General features: G+C 33.9%; 2 protein-coding genes across 3 annotated transcripts in view; one reads left to right on the forward strand and one right to left on the reverse strand.

Moving 5' to 3' along the window:
- The window catches only part of LOC115235632 (elongation of very long chain fatty acids protein 4-like), a 21,546-nt gene extending 6,139 nt beyond the window's left edge, over positions 1 to 15,407 (forward strand). Inside the window, exons 1-7 of one of the 2 annotated variants that reach the window (XM_029807538.1) lie at positions 8,177 to 8,446; positions 11,798 to 11,879; positions 12,271 to 12,458; positions 12,593 to 12,673; positions 12,895 to 13,066; positions 13,322 to 13,599; positions 13,676 to 15,407. In XM_029807538.1, coding sequence (XP_029663398.1) covers positions 11,801 to 11,879; positions 12,271 to 12,458; positions 12,593 to 12,673; positions 12,895 to 13,066; positions 13,322 to 13,599; positions 13,676 to 13,840 — 963 coding nt within the window. In that variant the 5' untranslated portion in view covers positions 8,177 to 8,446; positions 11,798 to 11,800 and the 3' untranslated portion in view covers positions 13,841 to 15,407. Of the gene's footprint in view, positions 1 to 8,176; positions 8,447 to 11,797; positions 11,880 to 12,270; positions 12,459 to 12,592; positions 12,674 to 12,894; positions 13,067 to 13,321; positions 13,600 to 13,675 lie in introns of those variants that run through there. The other variant, XM_029807546.1, reaches the window with a different exon arrangement.
- Positions 15,408 to 16,976: 1,569 nt separating this feature from the next.
- Positions 16,977 to 19,971, reverse strand: LOC115235624. The gene is made up of 3 exons (XM_029807529.1): positions 18,297 to 19,971; positions 17,817 to 17,968; positions 16,977 to 17,668 (listed from the first exon to the last, which is right to left on the reverse strand). Exons 1-3 carry the CDS (start codon positions 19,969 to 19,971, stop codon positions 17,129 to 17,131), a joined length of 2,367 nt encoding a protein of 788 aa, XP_029663389.1. The 3' UTR covers positions 16,977 to 17,128.
- Between the last annotated feature and the right edge of the window lie 1,309 nt (positions 19,972 to 21,280).

Genomic DNA, 21,280 nt, shown 5'->3' on the forward strand with positions numbered 1-21,280 from the left:
ATGTATAATATCTTATATTTATAATATATGCCGGTATATATATATATATATATATATATCGATTAATTCCAGTTTCTCTTAAACGATATAGAAGCTTGAACGATACCTGCTTTGTCTATTAGACACTTTTATGACGTCTTTGAATCACACATTGCTTGAGTTGCGATGTACCATACAGCTGTTTACGATCATTTTTTAAGAGTAAATATTGGGTAGATTTATAATCAGTTTTACCGATGTTGACTAACATTAATCTTTTTCTTTTAAATCACATAGCATTAGCTATTTTACAAATACTAAAAAAATATTTAATTGAATTGTGTATATGATAAACTATTATATATTTTTTTCTTCGTCTATACACAATGTTCGAAAATGCAAAATATAATTCTGATCGTAACGACAGATTCCACTGAATATTTTTTCGAAATTCAAGCATTACAATTTATCTGCAGGAAATTACGTGATTTGAATTACAACAAGGATTTGAATCTTACAAGTCTAAGGTATATTGACATTTAATGTGTGATGAGTTCTCGGAAGATATACAACGGCTGACAAATATTTAAAAAGACGCCAAATATTATACCTTTTAAATTTGTCTTTAAGCAACGTTTCATACATTTTCGTGCCAAGTCCGAAGTGTGTCAGTTATCATTTTCCCGGGAAGTATGCGACATTAAAATCTCTATGATGTATTCGTCGAGTTTATTTTGTTTCGCTGGGTATATACAAGTTAAATCAACACGTAAGCGATAAAACGTAAGCGGTAAGCAAATCGATCGAATTACAGTCAAATATTCTCATAAATCGATTGTTTTTGATTACAACATTTTGATTGCAAGCGTGTGTTTTTCTATAAGACTTTAACATATCAATGCTTAATTATTGATAACAATAATAAAAATATTAGAGTTTCTTGGTTTAATATTTTTCTCTCTATTATCATTCAATTTTTCTTTTCACATATAAAATGTGTCACATAAGAAAAATATATGACGCTAATATTATTTATGTATTCGAGTCATTTATAGACTGTTAAAAATTCAATTATTCAATATTTAGTATCATTGTCAATTCCTCATTTCCTCATACAGAATTTTTTTTTTTTTTTCTATCGCACGGCAAATAAAATGAATGCATTTTCACACACACACAATCGCGTCTCGTGGGTGCTCATTATCATAATGGGCTTTGAGATTGTATCGCGTTACTCGCGATAATTGCTAGAAGTGGCAGGAACGCAGCGCACTGAGGTAAATGATTCTAATCTCTCGTTTTTCTAATCGCTATTATTCAGCCAACTATATAAGGTAGAGAGCGCGTGTAAAGGTTATTGCCGCGATCAACCATGCAAAGCGATAAACGAGGTCGTACGACATGTGGCATTCTGCGTTTTTTTTCAGCTTAAAAGAGATGTTCTGCTTGTTATTCATGAAGACGCGACACGTTTGTCTAGTAAGATGATTTGGAGAAACGTCGCAGATCGAGGTGTGAAGGAGTGCTTTGTATATAATATGTCCTAAGTAGATCCTCTGGACATGTAAAATGAAAAAACGCACACTCTACGTATAATTCTCTCGAAAACAGATTTATACATCAGCAATTTCTTCGTCGAGCAAAAAATAAGTAATTTTGTTTTTATCACGCATAATATTATTACGCTAATAAATAATTAACGGAAATAAAAATTAGGGTAATAATGTATCATTAAGTCAATAATAAAGAAATAATAGATATTACTTTTGTATAAATAAGTAGGTCGTTGCTTGTTGAATACATCACCATCGAATGATTTAAGATTCTTATAAATGGCTTCCCGTTACCTTTTCAAACGCGTGTATTAGACTTGAATCTTCCTCTTCTCTAGCCCTCTCCCCCCTATACATAAGCGATAGTGATAGTTTCTATTTCTATGACCAAATGTTTGTTGTGATAATGTTAATGCTTACAAATTTTCGCGAACAGAGAAGGTATAATAAGTGAATGATACGATGTGTTATCGATAATATTAAAATATGGTACAGAACGTCTCGTTATCATGACGACATACCGGTATTCGACGACCAAAGTATGACACTTTTAAACTTATGAAATGCTTGGTCGAAAAAGAACGGACTCTTTTGCTTTGGAAGTGTCAAAAGTTTTATTGAAGCAAACGACCAAAAATACCGTATCACTGTAAATTGCGTTCGATATCTTGTCTTAGTGCCCTATAGATTAATCTTCAATTTCCCTATACAAACTATATAATAAATATTTAAAAATGTTTTACGGTCTTTTGGACAAAGATATGTTTTATTTCACAGATAATTAGATCTCCCAGAGATTTATTATGTAATTGAAAGTACCCATTATATTTATATACATATATTAATACTAATTAATAGAATTTTTTATGCAATACGGGAAAAAGATTTTGTGACATATTTTACGGTTTTATTTTATTAAACGTAAATGTGGCGTGTGAAAAAAGCTTGCCTCATTTTATATCGTAAAGAAAAATGATGTCTGATTTCTCTTGCTGACATCATAATCCGTTGTGGCGGGAATCATCAGGAGCCTCGATAATACTTTAACTTTAAGAGAGGCCATTAAGAGAGAGTGACCTTATTATTTATTCAGAAAAGTTATTTCTGGACATAATTTATTGAATAAGAACCGTTATGACAAAATGAAGAAAATGGTACCAGTTATTGATATATCAGTAACGAAATACAGTCAATGTCTGTAGAAGATAATCGAGGAGATAATTCTTTATAAAAAAAATAAAAAAGGATATTATTAATCTTTGAGATTTTTTAAATTAAGTTTCTGGGAAACGAATATATATTTGTACAAAAAAAGATTTATTCGCATCCTTAATTTTTTTACAAGAGATTATCTGTTTCTTGCAATTTTTCCACGATTTTTGGATCATCCTATATATGATTTTGTTTTTACTTTGCTCGCTTTTCATCCGCGGAGCTTCACTTTATAAATCAGCGACTGTAAAATTACGATAATGTTTCTGAAAAAGTAAAAGACGGTTTCCTAGGCGTTGTGCCTTCGTTTAATTACGTCATTACCTTGTTAAAAGATGGTAATGAGAACATCTCTTACATGCCCTTTGCAAACTTGTTTTACTCCGCGAGGATCCGGTCAGTCCGATTGGCGAAAAGACAACCAAAAAATCTGCTCAAATGAAAGTTCGCTTCAGGGGGTTGTAAATTAGCCAGATTTCTTTCGCGAGCGTATATATATGTACACTTTCTGTTTTGTATCGCGCATTTAATATTCAGATGTTAATATGCTAAAAAAAGAAAACAGTATTTTATATAAAATCAAAATTGATTTAGTGCTTTTTTATTCCACATTTATAAAATGTATACAATATCTTTTTGTTTTGAACATCTACCTATATAGCCTTTAGTAATCTCTTGCAAAATGATTTTCATTATCTAAAAAATAAAAATTAAAAAGTTAATATATATATATATATATCCTTTTTATGGCATACATTATAAAATATTAATAAATTAACAAACATTAAGAGAATAAATAATAATACACAAACATTAAAATTTAAGAGAGATACAATAAATTTTTTCTAATTTTTTAATTGTTACTCATTACGTGCTTGTTATCTATAAATACTACATTTATTTAACGGATAAATGTATTGTAATCAAGGTTGAATCTATACATTTTTAAATTAATCAATTATAGAGATTCTCGTTAAAGTTAATCATAAATATCGTTTGTTTTTTCTCTCAATAACCCGGTTCCAGATAATTTTCTCTTTGTCATCTTTGGTTCGTTTTTAGCTCGGGCTTAATGAAAAGGGCAATTCAATACCTGTTTGACTTGATGCGATGATATCATGTTGTCGGTACCCAGTAACCCAGCTTCCAATGTGTCTCATCTGCCGAAGCTGTTCCGGACTCCCATCGGCCCACTAACGTAAGCGGCCGAGATATTACACGTACAACGGGTTTCGTTTTGCACCTTTTTTTTCCACCGGTTCGCGAGGCACGTGAGTCGCCGACAGGCTTCAAGCTCACATTATGGGGATATTCAGAGATTGGGACACCGATTTCTCGATTTTGAATCCTGTTATTAAAACATTAAACGTATACTGACATTAAACGTATACTGACATGTCGCGCGTATAAATGAATAACGTAGCGGATAACTGTTCTATCAAAAGTATTAAAATATATTATCTATAAACGAAGCTTTTTGCTTCCTCATAGAGGAAGCTTTGTTTTTTCATCTCAATTAAATAATTGATTTGTGTTAAATTTCAGCAAAAAGGTGATATAATAATTGCTCTTTTATAATTTATATTATATCTGAAATTTGTTTATTGTCATTAAAAAGTTTCCTGGCTGTTTTTTATTCCAAAAGACGCATGAGTGATTTTTTAAAATTACAGCAAGAGTTAAAAGCAATCAATATTTAAAGCGTACATTTTTGCATACTCATGACATCGGATATGAGACACACATATTGTTAACTTGGCATATCAGTTATGCAATCAAGCTGCAATCAAAGATGCAACCAAATGCGAAATGTAAGTAATTTAATCGGCTAAAATTCAGTTTTATATATAATGTCAGCGAATATCATTGACTTTGTCTGAATAAATCTGCCTGCTAAAATCACGCAGCAACTTTATTTAAAAAATTCGCATTCAAATCAAGAGGAACACTGAAGAATATAATGGAAAATAACCGCATAATTATTCTATTTTGCACGAAAAAAATGTGTAATGATCGGTAAAAATCACTTAATGGAAACCAAATGCATAAATGCATAATATCATAAGGCAGAAAGCAAGGTCAACATTGTATATCGAATATAAAACTCTATTTCCCTTTCCGTTTTTCCGTATACATGCCGAGTTGAAATACACAATATATTTTTCTACCATTTTCAGATACATTAATAGATTCTAAAGAATTTCGATTAATTTATAAAGGAATTGAGTTCCTACTTTGTATTTTAAATAAGCAATAAACGAACAGTTTTTTATTCAGACATTTAAAATAGAAGCTTTCGACAAAACTATAGATTAAACAATTTCAAGAAAAAGTGATTTGATCGCTTGAAATATCAAAATGAATATTACATTAGAAACTGAGATCAAAAATAGGAGAAAAATTTGGGAATAGACATGTACACGAAAATCTTAATAGATAATAATTTTATTTTCCACAAATCTTTTTGGAAGCTCAATTGGCTGGCATAAATCGATTATCGGAGACGTAGAACGGATGTGTCGGTCTTTTTTTTTAATTTTTTGCGAGATGGTTTTTACTAGAAATGTCGGTGTGAAATCTGTGAATTGGTATAGACACATCGAGCCCCGGTCTATTTAAGTACACAATTATACAAATTGTGATTAGGTGAAAGGTAAAAAAGAGCCGATAAACGCGCCTCGGTTCGCGTGGACCAAGTTATTTGGATTTTGGAACCGTGCTACACACAGTCGGCGAGCGGTCCATTGACCTGTATCGTTGACTTGGGTTTTGTCTTTTCCACATCGCTTTCTCTACAATCGCCGTTTTTCTTCTCGCACAATTGCTAAAATTATTTAAAAAAAAATTGGAAAAAAACTATTTTTTTGCTCTAAAAGAGTTCGACTCTTTGTCAAGTTTTGCATACATTTTATAGCATATATTTTATATATAGAGTAGTCTATATAAAATAAGAGAACTCTCTGAAATAAATAGAGATTAAAACGAACATATTTCATAGAAGAAAAAAACGTTATGGTAGATTATCTCTCTTCACATTAATTATATTATAAATATATATGCGTGTTCTACATTTTTATGTATTCTTAGATTGCGTGATATAGAAATTTGATTTTTTTAATATAAATATATTATATCTATTTTGTATTCATATTACATTATTTCCTAAATTTAATGCATCGTCATTACGTGCGTAATCATACGTTTGATCTTCTATAGTATTGTTTCTTTATTTCACTTATTTATGCCGTGACATTGAGATCAATTAAACGTATAAAATTAACTCTTTACATCATAGATCCCGCAAATTTTATACCTGTTTATGCAGTTCTTTTGTTTTTATATATGTCGTGATTCGGCGCATTCAGCGGACTCAATAATTGAGTATCGTCTGGTCAACACTCAACATTGATTTGTTGATTTTAAAAATAAGAACCGATCACGTTCGATTGATATCCAACTGTCGAGTCCGTTAAATGCGCCCATTGTTTTACTTAACATATTTGATATCTTCATGTTTCTAATATATATATGTATGTTAGAACATATTTTTTAAAACATGCGTACATGCATCGATTTTACGTATCGTTTGAGAAACCTGCTGAATTAATATTCTACAGTTAACGAAAGGGAATCTTTGTACTCCTCGCGGTTGTTCGTCCTTGCCCGGACGATGCTCCAGGGCCCACTTTTCTGACACGAGGATCCTGAACCGCAAAAACGCTATGAGAAGACTTACGTAGCGGAGATGCTGCGCGACTCTCGCTTGGAAAACGAGGCTACATCGGCGACGCAGCGTGTAGCAAGTGGTATCTATACATATATGGTGGGATGGTCCGGAACGAGATGGATTATCCTGACACATTTTCATTCGCGAGAAATTCTTCCGACGTTATACACACACCCGTTCCCCATATCTATCATATAAATCGTCAAATTTCGCGTATCAGCGATCGGTTGTGTGCGACATAATAGCAAAATAAAAATTTCTGATTACGAAATTATATTTTAAGAAGATTGTTACGAGGACGACTTGATTGTGTTAAATCAACATGCTTATTTTGACAAACAACAAACATTGGTGAGATGAATCGATTTTATTTAAAATCATGAATTTTTGTTACTCTAATTTTTTTGTTACTCTAATTAAATTATTAACTACGTATTAAATCGCAATGTTTGTTAAAGCGCAATTAAAACGTTTTAACTTTGCAACGCGATCTTGTTTTTAGTGATGAAGATAGAATAAATACAGTAAGTCTGTTTGCGCTCCAACTACCGCGCCTGGCTCTAATTGCCATTTTCTTCTAATTAATTTAATTTGATTTTAATCTATTGAGCCATTATATATATTTTTGTTTTTAAATACAGTAAAGCTTTCTCGAGTATAATTGCTCCTTAATCGTATTACCGTTGCATTGAAGCATCTCTCAAAACTGAATTCTGTTTAACATGTCGTGGTATTAGCAAAAATTAACGTAAATCGGGATCATCGAGACTTTGTTGCAATACAATAAAATTGAAATATTACAAACAGTAATAAAGTTAGAATATTCGATTCTAGAAACTGTATTTCTTTTTTTTTGCACCAATAAAATGTTGTACATCTTAAAACTTAATATCTCATTATTCGAAATTCAATAATTTTCTATCTGCATTTATTAATAATTTATATTTATGAGAATATAAAATGTAAATTTTTGAGTAAAAAAAGTAATAAGTAAGATATACACAAACTATAATATATCTAAATTATCACACCAATTCCTTTTTCCATTTAAAAAAAATTTATAAATGTAATAATTTTATTAGGTATAGAAATATTATATATATGAAATCACTAACAAGATAAATGTAAAAATTCAGTAGAACAACGGTGTTAGAAAGGTGAAAATTAGAATGCCTGTTCAGTCTATTTTAACATCTTACATGAAATCAAGATAAATGTAAAAATTCGGTAAAACAACGGCGTTGGAAAGGTGATAATTAGAATGTCTGTTCAGCCTATTCTGACATCTTACCTCTTACTTATCTTTCACTAATATTTCGAGAAGCCTAATCCAATTTTACATACATAAAATTGGACGTTTCAATCTCACACGATTGAAGCTTATCAATCCGCGGACGGAAGTAGAAATCGCAGAGGCGAAGGCAACGCGTGAATACCTGTTGTCTTCGCTCGCGGGTCCGTTTCCGCGCGAAGAGGGGGCCAGACGGTGACGATCAGAGGGTGGGATACGCCTCGATCGCGGGGATCCTCGCCTTAACCGATCTTGGTCGATCTATCCCCACGATTGATTCCCACCACGCGATCGTGGTTTTGGCCTCGTTTACGTTCCTACGTCCGCGGGCGCGAATACCACCTCCGATGTGCCGGACGATCCACCACCAGAATCTTTCGGTGGCGCGGATGGCACCAAAGTTATAAAGTAGACCAGCTAAGCTGGTAAACGGCGCTGCCACTTTGTCGAGCGACCACGACGTGCCACGGTTCCCCCGGCTTTCGTGAAAGGAGAGGAGGATAAGCACTTTTCGGCGGACACCTCGCGCGGTGTCGTCCTCTGAAGCGCACGGTCGTCGTGCCATGTCATTCTAACGTAAACGTCGCGGGTGCGGTTAATCATCGATATTCCTGGAACGATATCCCGGAACGCCAATTTCGCTCCCGTTGTAGAAGAACAGGGATCCGAACACTTGACTTTAAGGTACTCTTAACTAAAGAACCGTGTATATCATAGGTAAGATAGTCTCTTCTCATCTTCGAGAAAAAAATCTCAAGTCTAAGTGACTCTTTGATAGAACTGGCAACTTTGCGATACGGCAAGAGTCTCTTCTTCATCGGGTTTTTAAAGGCGTTTTTTATCAGTACAGCGCGTATCATAAATACTTAAAAAAAATATATATTAAAATATATAAAGAATGAAAGATTTGAGAAAATTAATAAATTGTTTTTTAATAATTTAGAAAATAGAAAACTAGTTTATGTACTTAGTGTAATGGTCTCAGAATTAATTTTATTTTGCTTAAATGTGCTGAATAATATTGGTATAAATGGTTATCTTGTACCATGTAATAGTGCAATTTTAAAGTAATTATAAATACAATTATAAAAAAATATATATTAATTTTGAACAAGAATTTCTGCGCTTGAAGTATTAATTATTAATGGAATATTTATAATATAATTGCAAGTAATCGAAACAAGATTCTTTTTATTAAATTTGTATCACAAAATTGTCTATTACATCGTGCGATATAGCGGTTTTCGGGTAGGGTGATTTTCCTATCCCTAAAAGATTCAACATAGAAATATTTAGTACGATTAAAGCTTTTCTGTCGCCGAAGATCGAAAAACGGAATCGCGCGTGACGATAAAAAAAAAATAGACTTTGATGACGGATAATGACCTACTTATAATTCAAGGTACAATATCGCAATACGCCATTTGGAAATACGCGATTGTCAGCAAATTCACTTGTTGATTCGTGAAAATTTCAGATAAGCATACATTGATATACGATATCTAAATTCCGCTTAGAATGCGATCACGTAATTATGCAAACAATTGAAAGCAAATATGTCAGTATAACTATATCGGAAAATCTATATCTATGTTTGAGGTATATCTGTTATAATATCAAGTTTGCGTAGCTAAAAGCTTAAGCTTATTATTATACACGTTATTTTTGCGATATATATAAAATATATTAAAACATGTATACAAAAAACAAAAATTAAGCAAGAATTTTTGCACTTGGAATATTAATTAGTAATGGAATATTTATAATCTCTCTCTTTCTCTTTCTCTCTCTTTCTTTCTTTCTAAAAAGGGATTAAAGGAAAAAGCCTTTTTACAAACTTGTTACAAATTTATCGAATCATATATATATATATATATATATATGTGAATTTTACGTGATTATGTTAACTTAATTTCTGTCGTATTTTATTATTGTGTGCATGCTTCGCGGCGCGATCGCTTTCATTACGTGCGGGACGCAACTTAATGAAGAGCAGAATGCATTTTAATGCAAAATTCATAGATTTCTCTCATTTGCGCTTCTCTCTGTCCGTACCGCGTCATAACGAAAGCGTATTTCGTTTTTACACTGTCACGTATCATATGGTGCTCAATGGCCGTATTAGATTTTAAAGATGACATTAATCATAATTTACACTTAAACCGATCATATGAAATGATTAATCACGTTTTTTCGCTGCATATGACGCGAGCTCAATTTTATACAATGCTAATTACTTCCGTCTGAGATAATTATATGTCAACGTGATGATCTCTTTGTTTGAAAAAAATATATATGTAGCTTATTTATACATGCAAAGTCAATTGTTAATATAATTTTCTGAATCAATTCGCGACGATGAGCGACATGACAAACATGAATTATTAACGATTAATATGTATAATCAAATTCTCAAATTATTAATATGTATAATCAAATTCTAAATGTAAGAAAAATATAATTTTTTAAAAATAATTAACATTGCTAATTAATAACTAATGTTAGATAATTAAAATAGATAAATAAGGGGATGAGTTAAGTTGTTAGATAAGTAAAATTTTCTATTTATTGCTCTAATATTACAACATTTTAATATTTAATAGTTGATTCTAGAACCAAAGTTGTCCGATTTTCTTTTAGAAAAAATTTCAATTTAAAATGCGTATCACGATATACGTATGATATATGTACGTACACGACTGCATGTGATGCATTTGCTGACTGTGTGATATTATTATGATGATTATTGCTTAATGCGTGATAGGATATATGTTATAACCATCTGTTCTTGCGTGTGCCATAAAATCTGAAGTCCTAAAATTCCAGATATGTCCCCAAATTTTTCTCAGCGGGATCCCTTTTTATCCGCAGACTCACTCTACCTTAGGTGTGATATATTTTTGTGAAATATTTCATTTCTCTTTGAAGCGATAGATCCCCATCTTTGCAGTTGCAAAAGAATAAGATTTTGCTTGTCATTGTATGAATCGCGACATGAATCTTCGTTAACATAATAACTCGCGTTTGTGCCGAAAGTTCAATACGCGGAGTCGCTCCCTCAATGAAAGTAACTTTCCTCGATAGATATGTGTGTTAGTTGATGGATGATCGATTTGACAACAAGTCGCTTAAAGAAGAGAAGTGTTTATCGGGACATGTTTATAGCGACTCAGGGAGATAGTGGTAATAGTTTTCTTCGGAGCGTGAAAGTTATGTTCTACTATGCGAACGGCGAAATGAACGACCGGATAATGTGCATCGAGGAAATTGCTATTAAGGATTAATTACGCGCTAATAGACGCATATACGTATTGCAAGTTCCCTTTAATCAATCAACATTAATACGATACAAATATGTCACTGTTAAGTGTCTTATAATATTTTATTTAAATAGTTAAATATCTTATTGACACACCCGGAAAGAAAAAATTCATATATAATCAAATATAAATATATATAATTATATATAAAATATATTCATATATATGTTTTCTTTTTCTTGTATAAATTCTATCAATATATATAGGAAAAATAAGAAGAATAATTGAAAAATAATTAAATGATTAAAATCAAAATTTATTTATTATACTCATATTTAAAATGTCAATTATTCTCTCTCTCTCTCTCTCTTTACGAGACACACGTATTTCGTGAGCGCTCAATGTCGCTGATTTCGCTATGTCAATTAAAATTTACCTTGTTGGCGATAAAGTACTTGACGCCGTAAAACTAGTGGTTTCGCCGATGATGGTCTTGCTCCGATACCTTGCGCCTAAGCTTAAAGATGTGGTATTCGGTCAAGGTAGTACTGAAAGATGAAGTATACGACAATAGAAAGCGGCTATTCTATTAAAATTATTATTGGCCGCTGTTAACCTGCGGGGCGGCCTGACGCTTCTCGACACAGTGTATGATTAAAGCCGAGAATGTGACTCAACACGGCAGTTATCCCGCATTTGTAAGCCGTAAATGCAAGTTCATTCAAGGCGGTTACGGATTCGAGGGTGATGACAAATTCTTTTCGTGTTGTTGCAGGCGATGGCGAGCTTCATTAATTCGACAGCGCAACTCATTAGCGATGCATACGACTACTACCTCTGGACCCTGTCCCTCGCAGGTAATTTACGGAAATTGCTTTTTACGCTATTTGAATTGTAATATTCGTTTTTGTCTCTTTTCGCAACATCGTGCGCACGTAGGTGTATTTAATAAATTTACGTAATTTATTGATAAATTTATAAAAATAAAAAAAAGTTAATTTTTGATTATATATTATTGACACACTTATGTGTGTATTAATATATTTATATATATGTATTTATTTAATTATATTATATAAATCATAGCTGTAGTCTAATTTTATAAAAATTCTAAGTATAGAGATATTAGTTTAAATTTATAAAAAATAAATAAAAATAATTATATAAATATTTAAAAAATAAATTGTTATATATTTTAAATAAATATAAAAAAATGTCACAAAATCTTTATTGTAATTTGCTTTATAGACGAGAGGACGAGAGGTTGGTTATTGGTTGATTCACCGCAACCAACGTTAATATACACGCTGTTATACCTCCTCATTGTTTGGGCGGGTCCTAAGGTCATGAAGAAGCGGAAAGCTTTTAAATTAACCTGGGCGCTGGTGCCCTACAACCTTGCCATGGCCTTTCTCAATGCTTATATTGCCATTCAAGTGAGTATACCATTTCCTGCCTCGGGTAATGAGAAAATATCGCGGATCGTTTCATCTATTCCCATGTATCCGCTTTCACTTGGCGGAAAGTGCGCTTCCGTCGCTTCATCGATATCTCTTTGTTTCTTTTGCAGTTATTTGTAGGATCCACGAGATTACGATACAGTTATGTGTGTCAGCCAATAAGGCACGTTACGCGCCCTGGTGAACTTCAGGTAAGAGAAATTTCGGTGAAACAGAAAAAGAAAAATTTCTTTTCTACATTTTGACATTTCAAGCTGGCTTGAACAATTTTTTATTTAAAGTAGAAGTCCTGTCCTTTTCTTTTTTTTATTGAAATAAATTACGAGTTGATAGAAAAACTTTTAAGCCACGTGAGATCGCGAGAAGAAGCCATTAAAAAATACTGAAATATTGAAATGCTTTCTATATTCAGATTGCTCACGCGGTTTGGTGGTACTACTTTAGCAAGCTTCTGGAATTCTGCGACACGTTCTTCTTCATCTTGCGTAAGAAGGATAATCAGTTGAGCTTCCTCCACGTTTACCATCATTCCACCATGTTCTCATTGTGGTGGATCGGTATCAAATGGGTACCAAGCGGATCTAGTAAGTATTCGGCATATTTTTCTCTCCATTAATATTAATTTATTATAATAGTTTAATAATTTTTTGGTCGGTGACTTACTAAAAGCGGTCTAACAAACGTCGACCAGAATAATAATTATCAACGAGTAATGATGACTTACATCTTTTTCTTTTGAAAATTTAATTATATGATATTAGAATAAAAAAAGTCGCTTTGTTTACGCGTAATAGAAGAGAATCGATCATGTTCCTCTTATCATTCACGCGTGTCTGCAGCTTTTCTGCCAGCGATGGTAAACAGCTTCATCCACGTGCTGATGTACTCGTACTACGGGCTTGCCGCGTTGGGCCCCTCAGTGACCAAGTACCTTTGGTGGAAAAAGTACTTGACAATCCTCCAGCTCATCCAGTTTACGACCGCTTTAGTTCTGGGCATCAACGGCATTCGATCGGGATGCGACTTCCCTCTTTGGATGCAGTACGCACTCGTGATCTACATGCTCTCCTTCATCGTTCTGTTTGGGAACTTCTATGCCAAAGCTTACATCGCAAAGGTCAGTCTTGGACTTGATGGACTTCGGACATAACTGATGCGCACGAATATTATCGATTCATGACATTTGTTTGCAGGGTAAACAAGCGTACGCGGAGAAGCGACTGGAGAGGATAAAAGCCGCCAAGGAGAAATCTATGAACATGCAACTAACTGCTGACGCAACGTTCAGCAACGGAACAATCGCGAATGGACACGCGAACGGTTACACGAACGGGGTGACCAAGAGGAAGGCCCAGTGAACCTCCTTCTGAGAATCTCTCGAGAATCCGACGATACACGATGCTCGGGACACACAATAAGAAAAAATATAGTCACGGACATTAGTAATCTAGTAGTCGGCGAGGATCAGTATCAACGGTAGTTATAACGTACTTATAACGTAAGAAAAAAAAAGAAGGAAACAAAAAAAAATAAGTGAGAAAGAAAAACAGGGATTTTATTTTGTGTTCGCGAGGCAACGTGATCAGCAACGTGATTCCAAAGTTATCGACACGCGATTTCTCCTTCATCTCATTGTCAGCTCAATCAACTGTACATTCGCGACACAACGCTGATTTCTCAGCATGATTGTATATATTAAATGATACATACATGCCGGAGGCGCTCTAGAACCGGAGTACGTAGTGATTAGCGCGACAGGTCTCATACACATACTGAGGGAAGGCCTGAAACGCGACAGGGTTCTACGTAAATATCAAAATACGGTCAAAAGAAAACAATCTTCTTTTAAAATCAGAGTAAACAAGCTTAAGAAATCTTTCTCTACAATTAAGATTATTTAAAACAAATAGTAACGAGAAGAAAGATACCTATAGATAAGAAATAGATAAACAGATCGGAGGAAGGTCTAATTATCTGTAGATGAGCGGATGAAAAAAAAAAAAAATATTAACAGCGGAAAAACTTTTAATGGAAGGGTATCTCTTTCTTTCTCGTTTTGTTCGTTACGGGAAGATTCGAGTTGCATCTATTGTAAGAGAACAAAAGAGGCCCTTCTCGAAAGTTAACGCGCTCGATTTTCTGATACGTTTGCAATGAAATGTATGCGAAATATTAAGCATGCGTTGATTTTTTTTTAATTAAATTTCGCGAGCGACATCACGAACGAGTCTTGAATGCATAAACGTTTAAGAAACTTTAACAATAACGCGCGCCTATAACGTAATTAATTTTCAACTGATTGTGAGAGATGCACGAAAGTTCGACCTTTTTATTAAACAATTGAACACATTTGGATAAAGGATAGATTTCTTATTCGTTTCTAAACGATGTATATTTTTAAACAAAAACAATGTATCCATCGGTTAGACGCAGATTTTTATACGGACATTTTTCTACAACGAGTAATCCAGGTGTGTACATATGCAAATGACGCGTTTTTGTCGCAGTGAGAATTACGATAGCAGCAAGAAAATTGTACAATGGAAGAGAAACAGAAAGAAAATTTTGCAGAAAGCAGAGAAAATGTTTATATCATGACGTGTTTTCTCTTATTCGCGTAGAATCTGCTTTTCATCCACAGTGCGATTCATATTTTTATCCCAGGAATTTACAGATATAGAAACTCTTAGCCCTTGTATAAGTTACAAGATAATCATTTCGTGACAATAGTTTATTATTATTTGCGAATTGTGTGTTTTCTTTCAATATACATATTCCTCAATCTCTTTTAGCTAATTATATTATTGTTAATGTATTTTATCTAATTATTACACTCACATAATGTAATGGATGATGCAATTGTTATAAAAATGGCATTGCTGCGCAATGCTTAAACGGAAAAAAATGCATTATGTTAATGATTTACAATTCACGTTTATTTACGACCTTTCTATATAAAATTTTCCATTAATTAATATCTAACTTCTAATCATTAAATATTATGAAATAATTTTTCTTTGTATTTCTCATTGAATGAAATTATTTCTTTACATATATATAATTATATTTATTGTACACATAATATACAATATATAAAAAAACAAAATTTCCGCTAATTTAAAAAGCGAGCAGTATATCGTACTGGAATTAGAGAAATCGCGTTAGACACACGTGGCAAGTAAATGCAATTAGCTCTTTATGACATAATCTTTTATGACATAATGATAGACGTATAGTTATACGAAAAAATGAAGCATCAAGAAAATGATTAAACAGTTTTCGATATACGAATGAAATGAAATACATGTTTAATTCTATCGATCGTTTTTTTCTTATTTATTAATCCAATGTTATTTACACGACATTTATAAAATTTTATTAATAATAATTTACAAGGAAATAATTCACATGGGAAATACCATGTATAGATGACTTCACATTCGATCACAATATAAATATATTCGCATGGTAAAACTGTATAAAAAGTAACATACCTCCGATTTAATCGCCACTTAAATATGTTGTAGGGGAGGTTTTTCTGAGTAATTCCCCGTAAAAATAAGTGGGGGACGGCATTGGTTTAGGAGATATAACAAATTGAAGTTTCACAGTTTTAACATTGTATTTGTTATAGAGCAGACGAAAAAGTGTTCGTTTATATTTACGGGATAGGTACACGATCATGGGTATTTTGTCAATAATGTGTTTCACATATTCCCCGCAGTTTGTTAACAGCTGCGACTACATGAATTTCTGAATCATGTCGTCGCATGTTGAAAGCTTTTAACGAACTGCGAGAAATAGGTGAAACACATTATTGACAAAGTATCCATGAGTGTACACCTATCCCGTAAATGTAAACAAACAGTTTTTCCACGTCTGCTCTACATAAATACAACATAAACAAACTCCATTTTTCCTTATTTTATAATAGAAAAAGTATTAAAATTATGAAACTTTAATTTGTTATATCTCCTAAACTAATGCCGTCTCCTACAAATTTCTTGCGGGGAATTACTCAGAAGAATCTCCCCTACAACATATTTAAGTAGCAATAAAATCGGAAGTATGTTATCTTTATACAGTTTCACCATTCGCATATTTTATTATTAAAGATTTATTCTTATATATTAAAGAGGTTTTCTCCCTCGGATAGCAATATATGTAATTTATGATAAATAGAAACAATATTTGTTATTATTTTGTATTTTATTTTAAATTATTTATTAATATCAAATTAAATTATTTAAGATCATGAGAGAAAAATATAAAATAAATTTATCTAAAATAAAAAATAAAATTATTATTGTAGAAATAAGAGGAAATATTTACATCATACATGAAGAACAGAAAAATATTTAAGAGAAACATCTTTAAATTGACAATTTAATGTTATTAATTTAATTAATTCTTTCCATTAAATATTAAAAATAGATGTAATCTATTATATAATTGATTTAAAAAAAATCAAAACGTACTATTCAGTCATTTAATCATTAAAAACAAGAAGACGTATCAAAAGTAAGTTTTTTAATCTTTCAACGAGTTTTGTTTTCATTGTAACTATTATTTATAAAACATTTTAGTTAAAACCTTATTTACGTTGACGAAAGGAAAGGTAGCAATATCGTCGCGAAAATCAAGGATTAACGATTCCGTAAAATCGCTACGGCCAACCATATCGAGCAGGTCTTACCGACGTATCTTTTTATGTGGCAAACAAGAGCAAATTCGACGGGACCGGTAATATTATGGATTTTCGTGGCGGCTATCTGTTCCGTCAATTCGTCAAGGGTAGTTTGACGCAGGTTCAAGACAAAACCGTGCGTATGGTAGGCTCTGAACAATTGTTTCAAATCACGTTTGTCCAATTGGTATTTGACGTCGTTCGGAATATCGGAGATGAAGCCGCGCAAGACGCTCACCGCGTGACGATTAAATATCGTCGTCAAGCCGAGAGCGCTACGTAAACCCGACAATTTGTCTCGCAAATGTTGCTCCATTTGCAACGCGCTCTCCTTTATTTGTGCGTCTTCCTCGGCTGTGACGGCCAATTCCAGTGTCTGAACGGATCGATTACTGCTCGATGATGTAGCGACAGGCACGAGCGGCCGCCAATCCTTGCTGATCGCCACATTATACTTCAGGTTGTGAGGCAGAGTAGATCTCTGCGTGTTTTCCCATATCTGAAACGGAAAGAAACGATCGTAAAATAAGAGTATAAATAAAAAAATTATGAGAAAGGAGATAAATAAACGATGCTGAAAGAACATATGTGGGTAAGCTCTTGTCTCGTTATTTAGAGATCCATCTACATAATTGTTTTATACTAACGCCAGAGTAATTAATTAAGCGGGACACCTTCATCAAAGTACAACGGCTATCGCTTAATTTATAATGTTCTCCTATCTCGGTATCCCATAAAACAATGTCATTCTCCTTGGTGGTCAAAACATATGCGGTCCATTTACTTATCTGCGAAGAACCTGCAACATTCACAACCCTAAAACATTATGTTCATCTGTTCTGATGCATGTCAACAATATAAATATAATACCGTATATCTGCACTTTGGCTTATAATTGACTTATACATATTGTTGATAATTGCACGAAGAAAAGGAGTAGAAAGATTTTAATATAAATACAATAAATTTGATTTAATAAAATTATTAAAAAATATTAAAACATGCGATATCTCAAATTTTGATAACGTTGAATTAAAATTAAATGGAATAGAGAAATTATTACTTGTATCATCGATATTTAAATTATTGAATCCTGCTGCTTTACATATTTCATTAAGTTTATATACCTAACAGTACGTATGATTGCAAGCCGAAAGCCTGCAGCAACGTCGCTAGCAAAGCCGCTCTGCCATAGTGATCAACCTTATTCACGTTCAATGCCTGGCGTGGCGTGACCGGGCCGTAATGAATAGGCAACGACGACAAGAGCATGACGAGCCGGGCGGCATCGTCGGGGGTTTCTATGCCGGATATTTGATAAGGATGCGCCAAGCAACGTTGGACGCCCTTGGACAGAGTGTCGATAGCGTTAGCTTCCATAGAGTTTCCAGGTTGCTCGAGTCTCATCAGCACGTAGATCCTGGTATGCGATTGTCCCGGGCTGGCTTGCGCGTAACCGAACAGCAACGCCGGACTGAAAAGAGGTGACAGAGCGATCCAACGCTCGAGCTCCTGATAGTTTCTGTGACGCTCGAGCGGGACCCTCGCCTCACCCAGCCATTGCTGGCCCCAGACCGGGTGCTGATCATACAGGCGAAACTTAACGCAATGCTCGCCGGTCTGTCTGGGCAGTTCCAAGTGTACTGTTTCCTGCCATACAGGCGCGGGCCCATCTGCGACCGAAGTCGTGCGAACAACGTTGCCCCATTCCACTTCCAGCAGTGGAGAGACGAGCGCTGATTCTTCTCTCACTGGTACTTCCACCCCCCGCAGCACAGTAACGGCAAGGATCGTTCTTCCTATGGTGTGATGCCTGCTGTGATGAGCGCTCGATGACGGTCTGAGCGGTCGATTAGGGCGAAAGAGATTCTTGAAGGATACATCTAGCAGGGAGAACGCCGGTTGTTCAGTCACCACGATGTCTGGCGGTTTGGATTCCGGCGGAGACAACTTACGAGCCGTTACGCCGACATCTGAAACGAAGATCAAAGCCGGATCTTCCAGCAAAAAATACTCGACGTTTTTCTTGTTAACGGGGCGTCTCTTCTGCGGTCTCAATAGAGAGAGGCCGTTCTGCGGATCGTTCGGATCGTTGCTCGGTCTGTAAAGATAACACCCGCTGTCTTTTTTTGGCTCATCGCTAGAACCATATATAGAAAGAGAAATGGTACAAGCGACAATCCCAGCATGTATCCCGTGCAAACCGTCATTGATCGCGAAGTCTATGTCCACCTTGTGGTCCTTGACGTTGCAACGTTGGGGCAACGGTAACGGAAGCACGCTGGATTCACCGTGTCGCGTGTGCACTTGTATCGAGAGATCGTGGTACTCGGAATCTCTGATCAACAGCTTGTACAGCTTTCTGTTGAACGGACTGTTCGATTTGCATATCGGTCTCCCTCTGAACAAAATAGATACCGAGATGATCTCGATCGTCGTCGTGTCATCCGATTGATGTTCGCGCGGCGTGTGAATGCGAATCTCGCGTATCGCGATTTCCACGAGTTTTCCGCGAAATCGCGGTCGCGACTCGTAATCCAGTCGTTTGACGTCGTCGAGCTGATACGGTTTGATTATCTTGCTGGTAAAAGGATTCTCGGATACGTACAATCCATCCTCCGTTGCCGATGAATTTCCATTGTTCGACACTCGCAGAGTACCTCGATTTTTCGCGAGCACGTCGCTCGTTTTACAATCGTCATCGATCACCGGATACGCATAGCAAAGACCGAGATCTCGCTCGGTTTTATCTTCCGAACATTGAGTCGTTCCACTTATAAAGTCGATATGAGAGACAGACATGTCGATTATAATAGAATTTTATTCAGAAACATCTTTTCTATTTACATAATTTATTTGCAGTACAAAATTTTAAATTATTTAAGCTGTCATTTTTTAGTATGTATATTATGTAAAATTTATTAAATCTCTCGCTGTAAAGTTACAGAACTATATAATCTTCTGTTTTATAGACTCTCATTGTATGTTTTGTCTGTTTTGTTCACGGTATCACTAATCTCCATGGTGACAATTTCCATGGTAACAGGTAAGGAAAATATAAAACGTGAAACGGTTTGAGCCTTGTAACGGACAAGTGGTAAGCTAAAAGCTAAAAGATAAGTAACGACATCTTGTAAATGTGCGCCGAATGGAACAGAAGATATTAGAAAGAGCTGACATTATCAAAAGTTTTCGATTGTATGATTTATTTGTATGCAACTGATCAAAAAAATACATATCACATTGATTTAAAAACGTATTACTAATGAAAATGTATACTAATAAAAACAATAATACATTATTTTTATTACAATTAATGTGCATCATATGTGTTAACAAATTTAAATTTGAATAAATAAAAATTTAAAATATGTATTTTAATCTATATATTTTTATTCGTATAACACAAAATTATATGTAGAAAACTATACGCAAAAGAACTATAATGATAAAAATATACGTTATATAAGATATATAAATCACATAAAATGAGACAAATAAAAAGATATATAATAAAAAATTCATGAATTTTACGATGTTCAGCAAAAGTTTTACAAATTATATATTTACAGGAAAATCGTATTTAAAATTACTGCGTTATATTACAAATAGAAAGCAAATAATTTTGCGTCTGTATTCTTTAAAATTATAAACATCATTATGTCGTAAATTTTGTAGTAAATTATAAATCTTGTCAAAAAAAATCTTAAACAAATTTTATATCTTATTGGTGATTAGAAATAGGCAGATAACGATATTCTGTTGATAATATATCGACAAAAGGTAACGCTTATATGAGGTACAACATCGACAGCATTTTCGTGAGAAGTTAGGGTGTTATTCCTAGCCGGGACGCCATTAACAAAATTTCAGCTGCAAATCCATTTTAAATGTAGATATAGTGGAGTCCTGCTTTTAATTACAGATGGAAGTGAGGATAGCGCACATATAGCTAACGATCAACAAATATATATATTAAACGATGTATTTTCCTTTTTATATATAGCTCTTATATCTCTATAAAAAAGGCGAAAATATTTAAGAATTTCTGTGTTGTAGGTCCAGAACATTTACAGAAACAAAACACACATACACATGATTACATACATAT

Source organism: Formica exsecta, unplaced genomic scaffold (genome assembly GCF_003651465.1).
Source record: "Formica exsecta isolate Colony F162 unplaced genomic scaffold, ASM365146v1 scaffold11, whole genome shotgun sequence".
Lineage (NCBI taxonomy): Eukaryota > Metazoa > Arthropoda > Insecta > Hymenoptera > Formicidae > Formica > Formica exsecta.

Coding starts and splice junctions, on each gene's coding strand:
- LOC115235624 (XM_029807529.1), bottom strand. CDS start 19,971: ATGTCTGTCTCTCATATCGACTTTATAAGTGGAACGACTCAATGTTCG. Junction 17,969..18,296: donor GCAATCATACGTACTGTTAG/GTATATAAACTT, acceptor TGAATGTTGCAG/GTTCTTCGCAGATAAGTAAA. Junction 17,669..17,816: donor GCTTAATTAATTACTCTGGC/GTTAGTATAAAA, acceptor TTTCCGTTTCAG/ATATGGGAAAACACGCAGAG.